At 40.7% G+C, this 17,098-nt stretch overlaps 1 protein-coding gene across 4 annotated transcripts in view; it reads left to right on the top strand.

Moving 5' to 3' along the window:
* GTSF1 (gametocyte specific factor 1) overlaps positions 1-11,853 on the top strand; it is a 14,668-nt gene extending 2,815 nt beyond the window's left edge. For 3 of the 4 annotated variants that reach the window (XR_013332506.1, XR_013332507.1, XR_013332505.1), the window contains exons 3-10: positions 3,451-3,551; positions 6,060-6,186; positions 6,631-6,714; positions 7,170-7,233; positions 8,526-8,620; positions 9,550-9,586; positions 10,999-11,039; positions 11,750-11,853. Coding sequence is in view for 1 of the 4 variants with exons in the window: in XM_077753637.1 (XP_077609763.1) it covers positions 3,451-3,551; positions 6,060-6,186; positions 6,631-6,714; positions 7,170-7,233; positions 8,526-8,620; positions 9,550-9,566 (488 nt within the window). In the remaining 3 variants the exon portion in view is untranslated. The remainder of the gene's footprint in view (positions 1-3,450; positions 3,552-6,059; positions 6,187-6,630; positions 6,715-7,169; positions 7,234-8,525; positions 8,621-9,549; positions 9,587-10,998; positions 11,040-11,749) is intronic. The other variant, XM_077753637.1, reaches the window with a different exon arrangement.
* The last annotated feature ends 5,245 nt before the right edge of the window (positions 11,854-17,098 follow it).

Below are 17,098 nucleotides of genomic sequence, written 5' to 3'. Positions count from 1 at the left end.
ATACGGTCTCTTTCTCTCTCAAAAATAAATAAACTTTAAAAATCTGATAGATACCTGAAGATCTCATTTTTCTACTTGGGGGCTGTACCTCTTAGCTGATGATACTTTTGTCAGGTCTAGTTCCTTATTTCTATGAAGTTTCCTCCATTTCTTCCTACGAATAGGGTAGAATAGGAGCCCCTACCCACAGCCCCTCCCCAAGTGTAAGGAACATCTGAGTCTATGCTTTTGGAGGAAACTTGTCTACAGGGCCTACTCTGTTTCCCAAATTGAGTTACATTCCCAAAAAGCCAGACAGAATTTTTGTTGAGCAGTTTGATAGTATTTATTACTTTAAATACACATTTATCTCAATGCAGCACTCTTAGGTATCTGTCCAAGAGAAATGCTCATATAGTACACAAAGAAGTGTATACCCCACAGATTGGGAGTCACAAATTATATATAATAACAAAAAACTGAAAACAACCTAAACGTCTATTAATAAAAGAACTGATTAAAAATCTATGGCACATCCATATGCAACACTTAAAGATTCCTGTTATGGTTTGGTTTGTTGTTTGTTTGTTTGTTTTAATATTCCTTATACGTACTGACATAGAAGGATCTCCAGGATATATTAAGTTAAAAAAAAAGGGGCGGGGGTCATGCAGGGCACCTGGCTGGCTCAGTTGAAAGAGCATGCAGCTCTTGATCTCAGGGTGGGGAGTTCAAGCCCCACATTGGGGGTAGAGGTTACTAAAAATATATATAAATAAAAAACTTTAAAAAAAATAGCAAAATAGGTACAGGAAATCCTGTCACATATGACAATATAGATGAACCTTGAGGACATTATGCCAAATGAGTAAGTCTGTCAAAAAAAGACTACCCTATGCTTTTAAATGAAGTATCTAGAATAGTCAAACTCCTAGAAACAAGAAGCAGAATTACTGGTTGCTAGGCATTGGGGAGAGGAGAGAATGGGGAATTGTTGCTTAGTGGGTAGAGAGATTCAGTTCTGCAAGATGAAAAATTCTGGAAATTGGTTGCACAACAATGTGGATATACTTAACACTACCAGACTATAGTATTTAAAAATGATTAAGATGGTAAATTATATGTTCTGTATCTCTTTATCACCATTAAAAGTTTTTTTAGTTAAAAGTAAACTAAGGGGCGCCTGGGTGGCTCAGTCGGTAAAGCGCCCAACTTCGGCTCAGGTCATGATCTCACAGTTTGTGGGTTCGAACCCCGTGTTGGGCTCTGTGCTGACAGCTCGGAGCCTGGAGCCTGTTTCCGATTCTGTGTCTGCCTCTTCTCTGCTCACACTCGGTCTCTCTGTTTCACTCTCAAAAATAAAGATTTGAAAAAAAATTTTTTTAAGTAAAATAAAATGTTTTAAATCTAGAAAACCAGTTTAGAGCTGACCTAAGTTACCAGAGGCCAGGAAGTAAAGCATTATGGTAGGAAGCCATCATTATCAGCTCTGATGCATGTCACTGTATGGGCAGTATAATGCCTATGAATCATAAGGTATGTCCGGTCAGTCAGCTGCTGACATGGTCCAACATTTGCTCGTGATGGAATGGATTAAATGAAGAGAAACTAGTAAGAATTTTATCTGTAAATTCTCCCTGGGTGTCCTGAAGCTTCCGGGATGTGAAAAGATTGCTGGCCAGGATGAGCCTGTTTGGCATAATAAGCCTGCCTGTCCTCTAAGACTTTTCCTTCCTATTCATTCTGTCCTTCAAGTCACCTTTCTGGCTCATTTGCATCATGATCATGGTTAGCAGTTTATTCCATGTTTACCACTCTTCCAGGGAAACTGTCTGTTTCAATTCCCCACTGACTTCTGATTCTCATAGCAGTCCCCTGGTTTATAAGCTTCTTACCAAAAGTGAATTGTTTATCTTATTTCACTTTTATCATTGCCTTCGGTGATGGCAAGAGCATTTTATTAGGTTGCCCCTTGTCCTCATAATATACTCAGTGTGCTTAACCATTTAATTTCCCTTCCCTAACCAAGCTTGTTAATATTTGGGGCCCAGCCTGGACTTCTTGTAAAGTCCTACGGGTAGCATTTTCACATTTAGAGAAACTTCTTTCATAACTATAGAGGTGATTCCTGAAAGTATAGTCTTCTTTTTTTTTTTCTTAATATTTATTTATTTTAGGGAGAAAGAGTGTGAGTTGGCAAGGGATAGAGAGAGAGGGAGACACAGAATCCAAAGCAGGCTCTGAGCTGTCAGCACAGAGCCCAATGTGGGGCTTGAACTCACGAACCGCAAAATCATGACCTGAGCTAAAGTCAGACATTTAACCGAGTGAGCCACGCAGGCACCTGGAAAGTACAGCCTTCTAAGGGTAGTTTTAAACAGCATGATCTAGTTTAGGAGCTTTCTTCCACCTATGTCTCCAGTTATCTTAAACTTAGAAGGTTCTGTTTTTGTAGCTTTTTTTTAATCTAAATTGATAATCACTAGATTAAAGAATTCTGGTTTTTTCTCATCTGTGTTCCAAACTATGAAAAGTAAAACCACTGGGGCACCTGGGTGGCTCAGTTGGTTGAAAGTCCGACCCTTGGGTCCTCACTGACAACACAGAGCCTGCTTGGGGTTCTCTCTCCCCCTCTCTCTCTTCTCCCACACACGTACACACACACAGACATTCTCTCCCTCCCTCCCTCTCTCTCCCTCCCTCCCTCCCCCCCCCAAAATAAATAAATTTATTTAAAACAAAACCACCTATCTGACAAAGGTATTGGTTTCATTTGAGAGGTGCCCGCAGCAACCAAGATCAGGAACTACTTATAGTAGGAAGTCGAAACCAACAAACGAAAAAGAAATCTGTCAAGCTTACATAGAGCTAATAACTGATCTAGAGCAGTGCCTGTGAACTTTTTTCACGACCTGGCTTACTAGTGAATAGGCAGGAGTGCTGGCAAAGGGGATTAACTACCCTCAACTTGCCCTAGGACTGACTGACGGGGGATGGGGGCACACATGCCGAGGAATACCCCATCAGTATATTGGCACACCATCCGCTCTGACCTTTAGCATACTGGTTGGGAGGCTTTGGTTTGGCTGGCCAGAGATAAGAATGGCCCGAAGTCAGCACATCTAGAAGCGGAAAGAGGCTATCGTTTCATTTAACTTTATTGTTGTTTTCATTGTTGGTTCTTCTTAGCATAAAACAAATTTATGTGCCACCGAATATGAACTAAGGTCCTATCCCATGATAGCTTGCTTTGCTGGACTTCCTAAGGTTTGGTGGTAATACAGTTTCATCTTCTCAGAGTTACATTTTCATGTTTAAACGTCTAGTCACCCTTTTTCTAAAATTCCAAGTTGTCATTAGACTGTCTTGTTCTGTTGTTAAAGATTCTGTTGAAAAACCCAGTGTGTCTGGAGTGCTTCGTTGTACAAAGGCCGGTTAAGTTTACGTTTATCCTACCTTTCTCTCTTGCAGTAGATTCTCTGGACCCTGAAAAGCTGTTACAATGCCCCTATGATAAAAACCACCAGATCAGGGCCTGCAGGTTTCCTTATCATCTTATCAAGTGCAGAAAGGTAAGGTATTGTTTGCAAAGCTTGCCCTGTAATGACCTCCTAAATTCTTTTAAGAGGCCAGATTTTGGAAATATCGTATAATTTTAGCCAAAGTGGTTTAATTTGATGCCGGAATTGTTTTAGGAATCTAAATACCAACACTTAATAGAAAGGAATTTATTTCTTAAGTACATGAATTTTTTCTTGTTTTCATGTTTTTCCCCTTAACTAGTGACCAAACACCCTTTATATACTCTTTTCACTCTTTGTAAAACAGAGGGCACACTCATTTTTGCTAGCGAGGAGAACCCCTTTTGGCCTTGTGAATTTGATGTGTTCATTGTCCTGATAAGGACTGAGTACCATGATACACTTATTTTTTATTTTATTTTATTTTTTTTTTTTGCTTGTTTAGAAATGGTAGAGAAGTTGAACAGCTAGAGGCTAACCTAAGAATAGATTCTTAAAGATAACCATTTCTCCAAGTTTCGACAGTAAGCATCTTTGGTGGGGAGGAGGGGACCACCTCATCGGAATTTTTCCTGTGGTCACTCTCTTATAGCCTCAGCTGATGTAAACTCCTTTAATGCTGGTATACTAATTGAGACACTTTGAAAGGATTGTTAGAATACAGATGTCAGGTACAGAGGGCAAAGCTCGGCTAGGGTTTTTGCTTGGACACCATTTTTGGTATTTAATCCAAACTGCATACAGCTTACAGATGCATTAACATCCTTCAAAGGATGTTTCCCTTGCGATTTTGGAGACACGGTTATAATGCCGTTGCTGATTATTCCTCCAGCCCTTTTTAGTCTCTAGAGAAAGGATCCCTTAAACTTGACTCTGGATGATCTGGACCAGCAGATAACCACAATGACTTCCTTCCGGAGGCTCTCAAACATGCCCCAAGGGTAGAGGTTGGGAAGGGAAGCCAGCAATAAAAAGACATTGTCTGTAACTCTCTTCTTCTGATGCTTTGAATCTTTCACCACAAGAATCTTTGCATTGGAGCGCTCCATAACTCCTCACAAATTTCTTCATCCTCTGTTTTTCTCTAGTGTCCTCCCACTTCACATCAGTTTTACTTTTTTGAGTATCATTTGTGATATATGTTTTGCTTCTCCTAATCAATGTCTTAATTGCTGAAATACTTGCTATAGGAGTTGGGTGATATTAAACACTTTGTTGTTTTGTTTTTTAATTTTCTTATATCTTTTTTTTTTTTTTTTTTTGAGAGACAGAGAGTGAGCGGAGGAGGGGCAGAGAGAGGAAGACACAGAAACTAAAGCAGGCTCCAGGCTCTGGGCTGTCAGCACAGAGCCCGACCCAGGGCCTGAACCCACTGACTGTGAGATCATGACCCGAGCCGAAGTCAGATGCTCAACCAACTGAGCCACCCAGGTGCCCCTGTTTTATTTTTTTAAAATAAGAAACTTAATGGGGCGCCTGGATGGCTCAGTCGGTTAAGCATCCAGCTTCGGCTCAGGTCATGATCTCCTGGTTCATGGGTTCGAGCCCCGCGTCGGGCTCTGTGCTGACAGCTAGCTCAGAGCCTGGAGACTGTTTCAGATTTCTGTGTCTCCCTCTCTCTCTGACCCTCCCCTGTTCACGCTTTCTCTCTCTCTTTCTCTCTCTCAGAAATAAACAAAACATTAAAAAATAATAATAATTTAAAAAATAAGAAACTTAGGGGCACCCGGGTGACTCAGTTGGTTAAGCGACTGACTTCAACTCAGGTCATGATCTCATGGTTCATGGGTTTGAGGCCTGCGCCGGGCACTGTGCTGACAGCTCAGAGCCTGGAGCCTGCTTCGGATTCTGTGTTTCCCTCTCTCTCTGCCCCTCTCCCACTCATACCATCTCTCTCTCTCTCTCTCTCAAAAATAAACAAACGTTAAAAAAATAAAATCAGAAACTTGGTCAGCAGAAGAGACTCTCATTTGGGCTTTTCCTTAGTAAAAATAACTGAAGTAAAGGTCAAATTGTTCACAGCTTCATTTCAGGCATTGTTACTTTAAGTAAGCGTTCCTGTGTTCATCTGAAACACCGTGGCTGTACTGCCTCTGCGGCTCCCTTCCAACAGCTGTTTTCCAGCACGATTGTATGGCAGTAACGGGGGGCGCTGCTGCAGTGCAGCCGAGAGCGAGTGTCCGTGTGAATGCCACTGCTTCGGGAATATCACCCTTCAGAGACGTGCAGAGAGCTCCAGCAGGATAGGCGGTGCTGCCAGAGGCTGGTGACCCTGAGAAATGTGGCTCAGATACCCAGTCCTAAGTTCACTGTTCCCTTCCATAGGAGCCACATTCCACCCAGTATCTGTGTGGGTCTGATCCTAATGAAGAAGCTGATGTTTTGATGATTTTGAGGTAACCTGTACAGCCCATGTAAGCGAGCAATAATTCCCTCTCAGTTTTCCACCATGAGTTTGCCTACCGTAGTTAAGCCACAAGCTTACTGAGCACTTTTAGTGGAGTCATTTGTAGAATAAGTCCCTTTACTCTGACAGACCCCTTAATTTGTGTTCCACAGAATCATCCTGATGTTGCAAACAAATTGGCTACTTGTCCCTTCAATGCTCGCCACCAGGTGCCTCGGGCCGAAATCAGCCACCATATCTCAAGCTGCGACGATAAGAGTTGTATTGAGCAGGATGTTGGTAAGACTGGCTAGCATGTGCCTGTGCCTGAGGTTAGCCCCTTCAGATTTGTGTCGTGCCACGCTGTCCCCTTGATTTTTGGCTTTCATCATTTCAGAAGAATAATACCTTTCTGCCTTTGAGTGTCTTACCTCATCAGTAACAGGCCGTCAGGTTGTGTTGGTCAGACTGCTTTCTCTTCTGAACAGCCTGATCCATTTTACCAGTAACTCATCTAAAAAGAAAAATCGTTTTATTGCCGTCAATATGGTAAACATCTTTGTTTCTGCCTCTCTTTCTTCTGTCAGCCAAGGGATAAGACCTCTCTGTTTAGCTTTCGTAGTATCCATTTTTCAGAAACAAAGACCTGTTAGGCTACCATGCAACCTTTTAGGGCAGTCACCCCTTTTAACACGATAATTGGTGAGGTCCCCTCCTTACCGCAGAGTCTTTATTATCTTGCAGTCAACCAAACCAGGAACCTTAGACAAGAGACTCTGGCCGAGAGCACCTGGCAGTGCCCTCCTTGCGATGAAGACTGGGATAAAGGTGAAGTGTTTCTCGGTCTTTTTCTTCACGGTGTCTAAGTCCTCAAGTCATTTGCTTTAAACAGAAGGAAGATTTTCCTCTTTTATGAACACACCATGTTGTTCAGAATGCCTTATTATTTTTATTGGGCCCCAGAACGAGCACATTTGTATCACTGTGCAGACACGTGGAACAGCCTATCCCTCTTGATTGGAAAAAGCACTTCTTTACATCTGGTTTTTTTTTGCATAAATTGTGTTGTACCATCTGTGTTTGGTTGTTCCTGGGCACATTTATTATTATTTATGTTGCCGTGCTTATATCCTTCAATTAAATTCCTGCTACCGTGTCAGTTAGGCAGGGTACTTGATCAATTTTTACTTGCTTCTCTAAACTTTAGTGTATTATTTCCCACCTTACAGATTCAGCTAGCATAAACTACAGTACCACAAACTATGTTTTGCTTTCTTTGGCAGATCTGTGGGAACAGACCAGCACCCCATTTGTCTGGGGCTCAGCCAACTACTGTGGCAACAACAGGTAAATGAAATAGTCTTGTTCCCAGCACTGCCTCCCCAAATCCAAGTGCTCTATTACCAAAAGAAGCCACCAAAGCCTGACTTGATCTCTTTCCTTAATGATATTACTTGGTGGTAACTTAGTCTAGATATGGTTTTGATGAGTTACTTTCCTTTTTTATTCTTCGATTCATAAAAAAGCCACATGCTTTGTGTTAATCACTATGGGAACACAAAAGTACCAGCTTATAGCCTAGCAAGAGAGATGGTGGTACCAGACATCCTTATGCCTAAGTTTGTGTTTTTTTGCTATGTTCACAATATTTAAATACTTTGAAAAAAATTCTCCAGCTACACCACATGGATCATGTTTACTCTGGGCAGCTAGTGTCTACGGAAAAATAATCTTAAAAGTTTGTGAGTTGAAACTGGACAAGCCAGAGTACCTTTTGGGTAGGGAAAAAAAAATACATCTCTTCTTTCCACTGACTTTGTAATTTAAATCTATAAGATTTCTCATTACTGGGAAGACTGGGTGGTTCAGTGGGTTGAGCATCCAACTCTAGATTCCAGCTCAACCCGAACCATGATTTCATGGTTCGTGAGATCGGGGAGCTGCGCCTGCTTGGGGTTCTGTCTGTCCCCTGCTCGCTTCCACATGCGCTTGCTCTCTCAAAATAAACTTAAAAAAAAAAAAAAAAAAAAAGATTTCTCATTACTACTTCATCTTCAAACCTTACAGGATCAAATTGCAAATATTCAGAAATGAGAGGATTAAAAAATGAAGGAATGAGATGGTAGACTTCATTTTTCCCCAAACAGAGCGCTTATCAATTTTTATGTCTTAGCTCCCAAGGATAAGTTAACAATTGTATGTGTATCTTATTTTGTGTGTGCACTAAAGTAGAAGAACTTAAAGATGAATTTTAATAGTACAATTTTCGTTTTACCTCCTTCCTGTGAAATTTGTTGCCTTTGGTTTGGTTGGCTTGGCATTTTATTTTCTCTCTTGGATTTGTTGAGTTGATGAGCCTGTCATACAACTGAACAGTAGATGGCATTGCTGTTTATCTCAATTTCTGGGAAATGAAATTGGTCAGATCCATCTTAATGCTTTTACAGAACAGTGAGCTTTTCAGAGAAGTAGTAATCATTCTAATTGCAAAAATGTTTTGATGGAAATGTGTTTACATCTCAGAATGTAGTTTGCTGTTTTCCCCCAAATTACAACACACACATTTTGATTGTCTTGTGTGTGCCTGTCTGGAGAATACAGATATGCAGGCATAGACAGATCTGTCTTTCTTTCTGCAGCCCTGCAAGCAACATAGTTATGGAACATAAGAGTAACCTGGCTTCAGGAATGCGTGTTCCCAAGTCTCTGCCGTATGTTCTGCCATGGAAAAACAGTAAGTGAAATAAAGGCAAAATGCTTTTACTCTCTTCGTTGTGCTAAGTACAGTTGGTCTTTCTTGACTGTCCAAAGACATGTTCAGTGTGAACACATTACACCCACATGGCCCTGAAAGTGAGTGCCTCCTTGAATTTTGCATTCTAAGCACCTCGCTTTCTTCACCCTGGCCCTGGCCCTAGCTAATAACAGGAAATTATGAACAGGAAGGTACAGGATCACAGAAATCAAAAGAATTTGGGGTGACCACTGACATCAAATGCCCTGGGTAAATGTGGGGACCAATTAAAAGGCTATTAATTTTGGCTAGAAGGAAGTCATCTCTGACATTCAAGGCATAATATCCATAGGAAATTGGGATTCAAAATTGGACTGCAGAGACCTAAAAGGAAATGAGTAGAGAAAAAATTCATAAGCCCCAAGAACTAACATTAAGAATAGTATTCTGATGTCTTCCCTAGACATCAGAGGCCATGCTGAGTAAATCGGTTCTGAATTCGTATCCTACCACCTTGATAAAGAAATTCGCACATGTGGAACACCCAAGATATTGTCATTTTTATTTAATACAGACTTTCCTAATGTAGCTCTGAAGCACACATTCCTTTGATTTCAGTCTCTGCTGCTGTTTGAGCTAATTTTTTAGGTGGCTCAAAGATTCCCTTTAAAACAGTTCCTTTTGGATACTTCCATTTCCAAAAAAATGAGATCACCAAATCATATGCCTAAGGGCTTGATAGGTAATGAATGGACTTTTCTTTTCCCATGTGCTTGAGTAGGATCCAACCACTAATTTTAAATTATTCTACTTTTATATTGTAATTCAGTATACCCCAGGAATAAGTCATTTGTGTTTAGTAAGAATAGGGAATGGAGTGAATTTCAATTGTCATGGTGTATTTATTTTGAAATATTTCTACTCCATAGATGGAAATGCACAGTAACTGAATATCTATCTCATCAAGTAAGTGTTTCAGTTTTATTTCACTATCTCTTCCGATGGTAGCAAGATTTAACTGGACATAAAGCAATTTGGGTCCAATTTTCTTTCAGATTATGGTATCAAATTAAAGCTTTCTGTGTGCCTGTGTTTTTTAAGTATATAGCTTCTATTATAGCTTTACACGCTAATGAATAGGCATTTACTGGTTAAATTAGAATTCTGTTAACATGCCAAGTTGCTTTCCCCAACGTGAGTACACATTGCCTTTTTCCTTTTTCTTTTCCTTTTTTTTTTTGTTATCAAAGTTGCATTCTAGATCTATCACGCCTTTTTAATGGACTGAGATTAATCAGACAGCTGTGCTTCACTGCTCTGCAATTTTTCCCCGTGCTCATCAAAAAATTCATACTCCTTTTAATGAGCACTTAAAAGTTTTGGGTCTCTAAGAGTCTTGCACTCTTCATCTTCTCTGAGTGTCTGATTTAGCAGAATCTCGCAAAATCTATATGAAGGGAAAAAATCTTTACTTTTTCCAACTGAAACCCTTCCTTGAGGTAATCCTGTATACCCAGAGCAGAGCCAAATTTGATGCTATTTTGGTTGAGGTTGCCCAGCCATGTGGCTCCTAGCAAAAGGAATATTATTAGGTGAGGAATGAGAGGATATTCCCCATGCCTTGCAGATAGTAGGCCCTCTGTGACTATTTATTTAATGAGTAATTGGCCTTTTGCCTTCTAGTTCATTCACTTTCTCTGGACAGTGAAGCAGATGGATCTCCTATGAGTTAGGGTTCATTGTGTACCAGAACTGATGTTTCTTCTAGTGAGAAGCAGAAGAGATTCTAAAAGCAAACGCCCTTTAGCCAACTCATAAATAATATTTATGATGGGAATGAGCACTGGGTGTTATATGGAAACCAATTTGACAATAAACTATTTGTAAAAAAATTAATTAAATAATATTTATGAGTTGCTTCTAGGTACTATCCATTTTTCTTAGTATGTCCTGATGTCAAATTGCTAAATACCCCTGGAAACAGAAAATTCGATTTGGCCCCCAGAGGGAAAGAGCTATGACAGCACTGGGGTGTGTCAGGAAAGCACACAATGACCCGGATAGATGGTGAACTCTGAATCCTTCCCTGACATGCTTCCCAAGATGCTTGACGCTCCTGTCCTATGGATAGCTACCTAATAAGAATGGGCCAGGGGCGACTGGCTGACTCAGAAGAGCTAGCAACTCTTGATCTCTGAGTTGGGAGTTCGAGCCTCACATTGGGTGTAGTGATTCCAAAAAAAAAAAAAAAGTTGCTGTGAGGTGAAAGCCTAGGAGAAGCTTCTGTGTCTAACACCGAATACTAAACGTTTTTCTCCTTTGGAACTGAACTCTTTGCTGTTAAACCCCTTACATGCTGAAAATGTATTTTTCTACAGAAACTCTGAGGAACTAAGGGAAAAGAATTATCCTAGTTTAGGTAAGAATCCTTAAATAGCCACAGACCTTTTTATCCTCTTCATAAAATTGAAGCCTCATTTTTTGAATGCCTGTTGTTGAATGCTGTGGCTTCTTTGGTAAGGTACAAAAGAAATAGAAGATAGGACTTGCTTCCTTAAGGAACTTAAGTATGGGTGGAGATTTTTTTGAATGCATGTACATAAAAAGGGTCTGTTCACTTTGCATTCACTATGCTTTATCTCATTGTGTGTTTATGAACAAATCTTTTTACTAGGTAAGCGTCTCAAAGCAGGTGACACCATAGTAAATCTGATTCCCCTAATGTGCATTGTAAACAGCTCAAAAAATATTACTGAATTAATGAGTATGTGAGAAAAGAAAAAGGTCAATAGAAGTTCATTGAAATTAATCCAGAATTGTCTGGAGGAGTCCATTGTATGGATGGTTCTGATTTTCTTCTCACTCGTGAAACTGTTGACACAATGAGTGTACATCGATCTCTGTGTAGAATGTTTTTAATTCAGTTAACAGATTTCTGTGTGCTTAGTGGTACTGAAAAGCTAAGGGTCAGAAGGTACTCTGTGTTCTGCCATTAACAGTGGCAGACTCTTCCTGCTGACCAAGAGGTTTCAGTCAGGTTGTAGTTGTGTGGCCTGTTGTTAGATGCACTTGGTGTTTTTATCACTGACCGGAACTAAAAACTCTCTTCTTTCTCTCCTTTCCTTGCAGATTCCAGACCCTAGAAGATTCTTTCTTCTTCCTGCTAACAGGGGGTTCTTCATTTTTTTCTCCTAATCTAATTATAGAAAGATAAACTGTGACTTTCAAACTGACAGGTGCCTTTTTTTTTCCCCCCTCCCTGCTTTGAATCTCATTCGTTTGATTCAGGAAAGAACCCTCAAACTCAGAAGAACTGTTTCAAAGAAAGCGTCAACATAGATAGCTTGATAGTTTGGTTAAGTACCTGCAGCCCCAAGAACAGAAATCCCATCCCGTTTCACATTAATGAAACATAATTACTTAAAGTTATCTTAAGGGACCTTAAGCTAAAGCAGTCAAGACCCTTGGGTTGGAAAAAAAATAACTGTATTTATATTCTCTGACTCATGTCGACCGGATTCTTTTCAGAATTTATAGGAGTGGGCCTTTTTTGATCAGCGCATCTTTTTATGCAGAGTCCTCAAGATGTTGATAGCATTTATATAGCAAAATACCCCATTCTTGTATCAAATCTTTAGAACATCTTGCTCTCTGAACATTTCCAGCGTAGGGGAGGTTTCTTTGAAGTCTCCCACATTCAAGCTGGAAATTGTACTAGGCATCAAACCAGGTGTAGATTATGTAGGAGTGAAGATTGGGGTGGAGGGGAACAATGTATGTGTGAAGAGATAGGCTTTCCACCTGCGGCTAAAACTTGATTAAGCTTCAAAGCCTAAATGTGTGATGGCCTTGCCAACGACCCTGGGATGTATGCATAGTAAGTTTGATTTCTGAAACCCCCAAAGCTTGGGCTGTCCTGGGGTCTTGTTGGCCCTCAAGAGGAAACTTCTCCCCAGATGTGTTTTTTTGTTTGTTTTATTTGGATTATCTGTGCATTTTTTGTTTTTGTTGATTGGTTGTTTTTTTCGGGTTTGGTTTGAAGTCTGCATGGAGAGGGATAGAGGATCTGGTATAGATAAGGACTTGAATGAAGCATGCTTAAAAATAATTTCAAAAATGATCTATCTAGCATTGTTTGTGGGTAACAGATAAGGGAGAATGGGCTTTTGTGAATGTCTCCTTTCATGAGTTTTCCATTGGATTCTCTTCTAATGAAGTAGAGCTGTTTATTTAGTTGCAGTCTCTAAAAACAGGTTCAAGATAAGCCCCAGCACAATGGCATTTCTGCTTCTAGCTGTGTGATCTTAAGTGAGTAACTAGACCTTTTCCTCTAGAGAGGGTGATAATATACTGAGGGGGAAAAACACCCATTAGGCCACTAATTCTGGTTATTTGTGTATCACCCAATACCTCACAACAACTTAACCTTGTTTTAAAAATACTTTTCTTACTGGAAAATTACAAAACCCATTCAATTTCATTTGTTTGGGGGATGGCAACACAACAGTCTATTCTATATTTGTAACCCAGAACTCCTAACCAGTTTAGGAAAAACAAGCAGGGGTGTGAGTCTCATTGCAAAGAATTACCTGCTTGAATACAATTCAACAAAAGAAACAGAAATCACAGAACCACAAAACATCTGACCTTTTCCAGCATGAGTACCGCTCACTATAGAAGGACTACCTGTGTTAATTTCATTAGCTCACAAAACAAACAAGCCTGCTGTTTCTTTAGTAAAATAATGATTGCAACAGCCAATTTGTCTGGTCCAGGAGCTGTCAGAGACTACTTACGATGTTTATTGGGCCTAGAATTCCCTAGTCTGGATTTAATTTACTAGAGATTTTTGGAAATTCCCAAGAAGTAGAATAAAGAAGTGACTATACATCTATCTCAATTGGGGAGGAGCAGCTTACTTCTCTGTGAGATCCTCTTTTTCAGAGGATGCCTTCCTTTCAGAATGTGGGCAGGTAAGCAGCTGAATCTGCCTTCATTTCCATTAAAGTCAAGTGTTACGGTTATAGGTTAAATGCAGAGGCGTTTCACAGGCTTAGTCCAGAGAACCTTTGAGACCTGCATTTCAGTCTTATCCAAGGCTTCCATCCTCTACCCCAAGGAGAGGATTTGCTTTGGGGAAGATTGCCCTTCCGCTGTAGGGGTTCTCGAAGTGCCACTGTGATTTGCAGTTGTTCTTACCAGGAATAAACACATGGAGGTGAAAATGATTCTGAGCTTTCCTGGTACATGTACCTGAGCTAAACAAGGAGAGTATCTGGATTTAATTTCAAATAATGCACCGTAGTGCCTTTTCCTTGTTAATCTCTTAGGCAAAGTGTATTTACCTGTACTGGCATTCTTGGAGTCTTTTAGTGTTAACTTTTCCCAGTTCATTTTAAGCTCCAAAATAGGCAGAAACTGAGGAGATAACATTGTTTATTGTTACCATTTTTAAAGAGGCAGGTTATAAAAATCAAGGTGATTTGTATACTACATATTAAATGGTTGAAGCAGGACTGGTGTTGGAAAGGAGACCTTTAAGAAATACGCATTTTCTGGGGTGCCTGAGTGGCTCACTCAGTTAACCACCCGACTCAGGTCATGATCTCACAGTTCGGGAGTTCGAGCCCCACACTGGGCTCTTTGCTGACAACTCTAGAGTCTGGATCCTGCCTCGGATCCTGTGTCTCCCTCTCTCTCTGCCCTTCTCCCACTCACAGTCTGTCTCTCTCAAAAATAAAAAATAAACATTAAAAATGTTTAAAAAAAGAAAATACACATTTTCTTGTGCCAACTCAGCGGGTAGCATAAGGAAAACTACCAAAATTCCATGAGAAAAATACTGTAGTGACCACTCATTCTTTTGATCACTGTCTTCCTGGTTAAGGAACCATTAAGGTTCTTAACATATTCACAGCTTACTTTACAGCCCTGGCCTCTTCAGAGGCCACTGAAGACACATTAACCTGTTACCCCAATACCAACAGTCACAGGTGACTTCTATAGCAGCCATACGGAGGTGTGACAAATGCAGACCAGTGTACAAACGGGGCATTTGCCCTTTACACAGCAATTCCGCTGCCTGGTCCAAATCACTTAACTCATAAACTTGGTAACTGGTGAGACAAATATAAAAGTGAAGAGTGTTAATAGCTAGGAAAAATAGCATCCTAGAACCAGACAGTACCCCTGGAGAACAAGCATATGGTCAGCAGATTTGCATTTGTGTTTACTTTAAAGACTGTTTTATATAAAAATGAAAATAGTGTAAGAGCCTTTGAAGAAACATGAAGAAGACCAGAAGACACACACATTTAATGGAGGATGTAAATCCAGGTTGTAAGAAAATTTTCATATTAACCATGCCTCTTGGTTTTTTTGTTTTTTTTATTAAAATGCTTGTCCTTGAAATAAAGTCTGCTTTCTAATTCATTCTCAGGCATGGGTTCAAGGTTTTCATTGGACAAGGTCAGAGAGTTAGATTATTTAGCTCCTTGTGTTTTCTCTAGACTAGAACTTTCTAGCAGAGGTACAAATTGAAAGGGATGGAAAATTTTGATCTTGAGTCTAGAAGCTCCATTGAGATATCCTTTTGTCGAATTGGAGATGCCAACAGAAGAGTCAAGTGTTTTAGCTTTATAAAGCCCTTGAAAAATAAACATTTATATGGTCCCACTAAGTGTGTAACTATGATGCCTGCCCATGATATCTCCTATGCCCCTGAAGCTGGAAGGGAGCCTAAAGAGCACCGACTCCAAAGTTCTATCTTACATGTGAAGAAACAGGCACTGTACAAATGTGGAACATAACATGGGGGGGGGGAGGAAAGAGGGGTGCCTGGTTGATGGTTCAGTAGGTTGAGAGTCTTGACGCTTGATTTCAACACTGGTCATGATCCCAGGGTTGTGGGATCAAGCCCCATGGCGGGCTCTGCACTGAGCGTGGAGCCTGCTTAAGATTCTTTCTCCCCTTGTGCCACTCTCCTCCACTCATGCTCTCTCAGACAGGGAATGATAAACAAAATTCAAGACTGTGCTGCTCTCCAGGGAAGAAGCTGGAGGGATGGGATTAGGGGAAAAAAAACACAGTATATTCTGTTCAAGTTAGGTGGTAGGTTTCCTGGTATTTATCTTATGCTTCGTGTGTGTGTATTAAATACTACAGAACTGGGAGCCTGGGTGGCTCAGTCGGTTAAGTGTCCAACTTCAGCTCAGGTCATGATCTCACGGTTCGTGGGTTAGAGCCCCACCTCAGGCTCTGGACTGACCACTCAGAGCCTGGAGCCTGCTTTGGATTCTGTGTCTCCCTCTCTCTCTGCCCCTCCCCCACTTCCACTCTGTCTCTCAAGAATAAACATTTAAAAAAATAATAAAATGAATAAATATAACTTTAAAACACTAGAAACAAGTATTACATAGTTGCAGTGCTTACTGTAGACAAACTACTGTTCTTGACATTTTACATACTCTAACCCAGGGTGGAGGAAAAAGAGGCCCAGAAGATTTTATTTTTGCCAAGGATCCATGGCTTATTAGTACTGAGCTGTCGCCATAACCTGGGACTTCTGGATTCTAATTTACTGCTTTTGGCTTCTAGACCCATCCTGTTTCCCTAAATGGTAATTTGCACTCAACCTCTCATTCTCCCAGGCTGTAAGTTTCCTTTTGAACTCGTTTCCATGTCTGTCTCCTTGGACTTCATAGTCCCTCCAGTGGGTGCCCTGAATCAGCACCCTGAATTCTCTTGACCCCATTGTTTTTTTACTGCCTCTGCTTCACCAATTCCCAGGTCAAGTGAAGCCCACTATCTCTTACACCCTATTTCTTCTAGATTCTTGAGCATGGTGGTAGAAAATCATATAAATACGCCAGCCAACTCCACTGCAGATGTATGATTTCTTAACTCAGGTGCTCATTCCTGTTTGGCTTTTTCAAATTTTCCTGTTGACCACCGCACCCTTCTTATTGTTCTCAAGTTTATAGTCCCTACTTCCCATCCTTCCTTTCAGTAGATGGCTTTGCCTTTTACTCGCTAGAGAAAATAGGGGCCATCAAACTTAACTTCCTCTTTTTCCCAATCCCCAGTCTAAACCCTTAGAGCATCCACTTTTCCTTTATCTCAGGGGTATGCTTCCTGTCCAAGGGTAACCTCGCCCTTGCTACCTGTACTGTACCCCAGTGTATTAGTTACCTGTTGATGCATAACAAATTTCCCCAGAGCATAGTGGATTGAACCAATAATAAACATCTAACATGTTACCCTCACAGTTTCTATGGGTAAGGAGTGACTTAGGTGGGTGATCCTGGTTTGGGGTCATTCTTGTGATTGCAGTCAAAGCATCAGCCGATGCTGCAGTTTCCTGTACACTTGACTGAGGTTGGAGGATTTGCTTCTAAGATGGCTCACTCACTTGCTTGGCAGATCAGTGTTGGTTGTTGGCAGAAATCTGAGCGTCTTCACAACATGGCAGCTGCCTTC

Source organism: Crocuta crocuta, unplaced genomic scaffold, assembly GCF_008692635.1.
Source record: "Crocuta crocuta isolate KB4526 unplaced genomic scaffold, BGI_CrCroc_1.0 scaffold30, whole genome shotgun sequence".
Lineage (NCBI taxonomy): Eukaryota > Metazoa > Chordata > Mammalia > Carnivora > Hyaenidae > Crocuta > Crocuta crocuta.
Note: the sequence above shows the minus strand (reverse complement) of the source record. Positions and strands in the feature narration are given on the sequence as shown.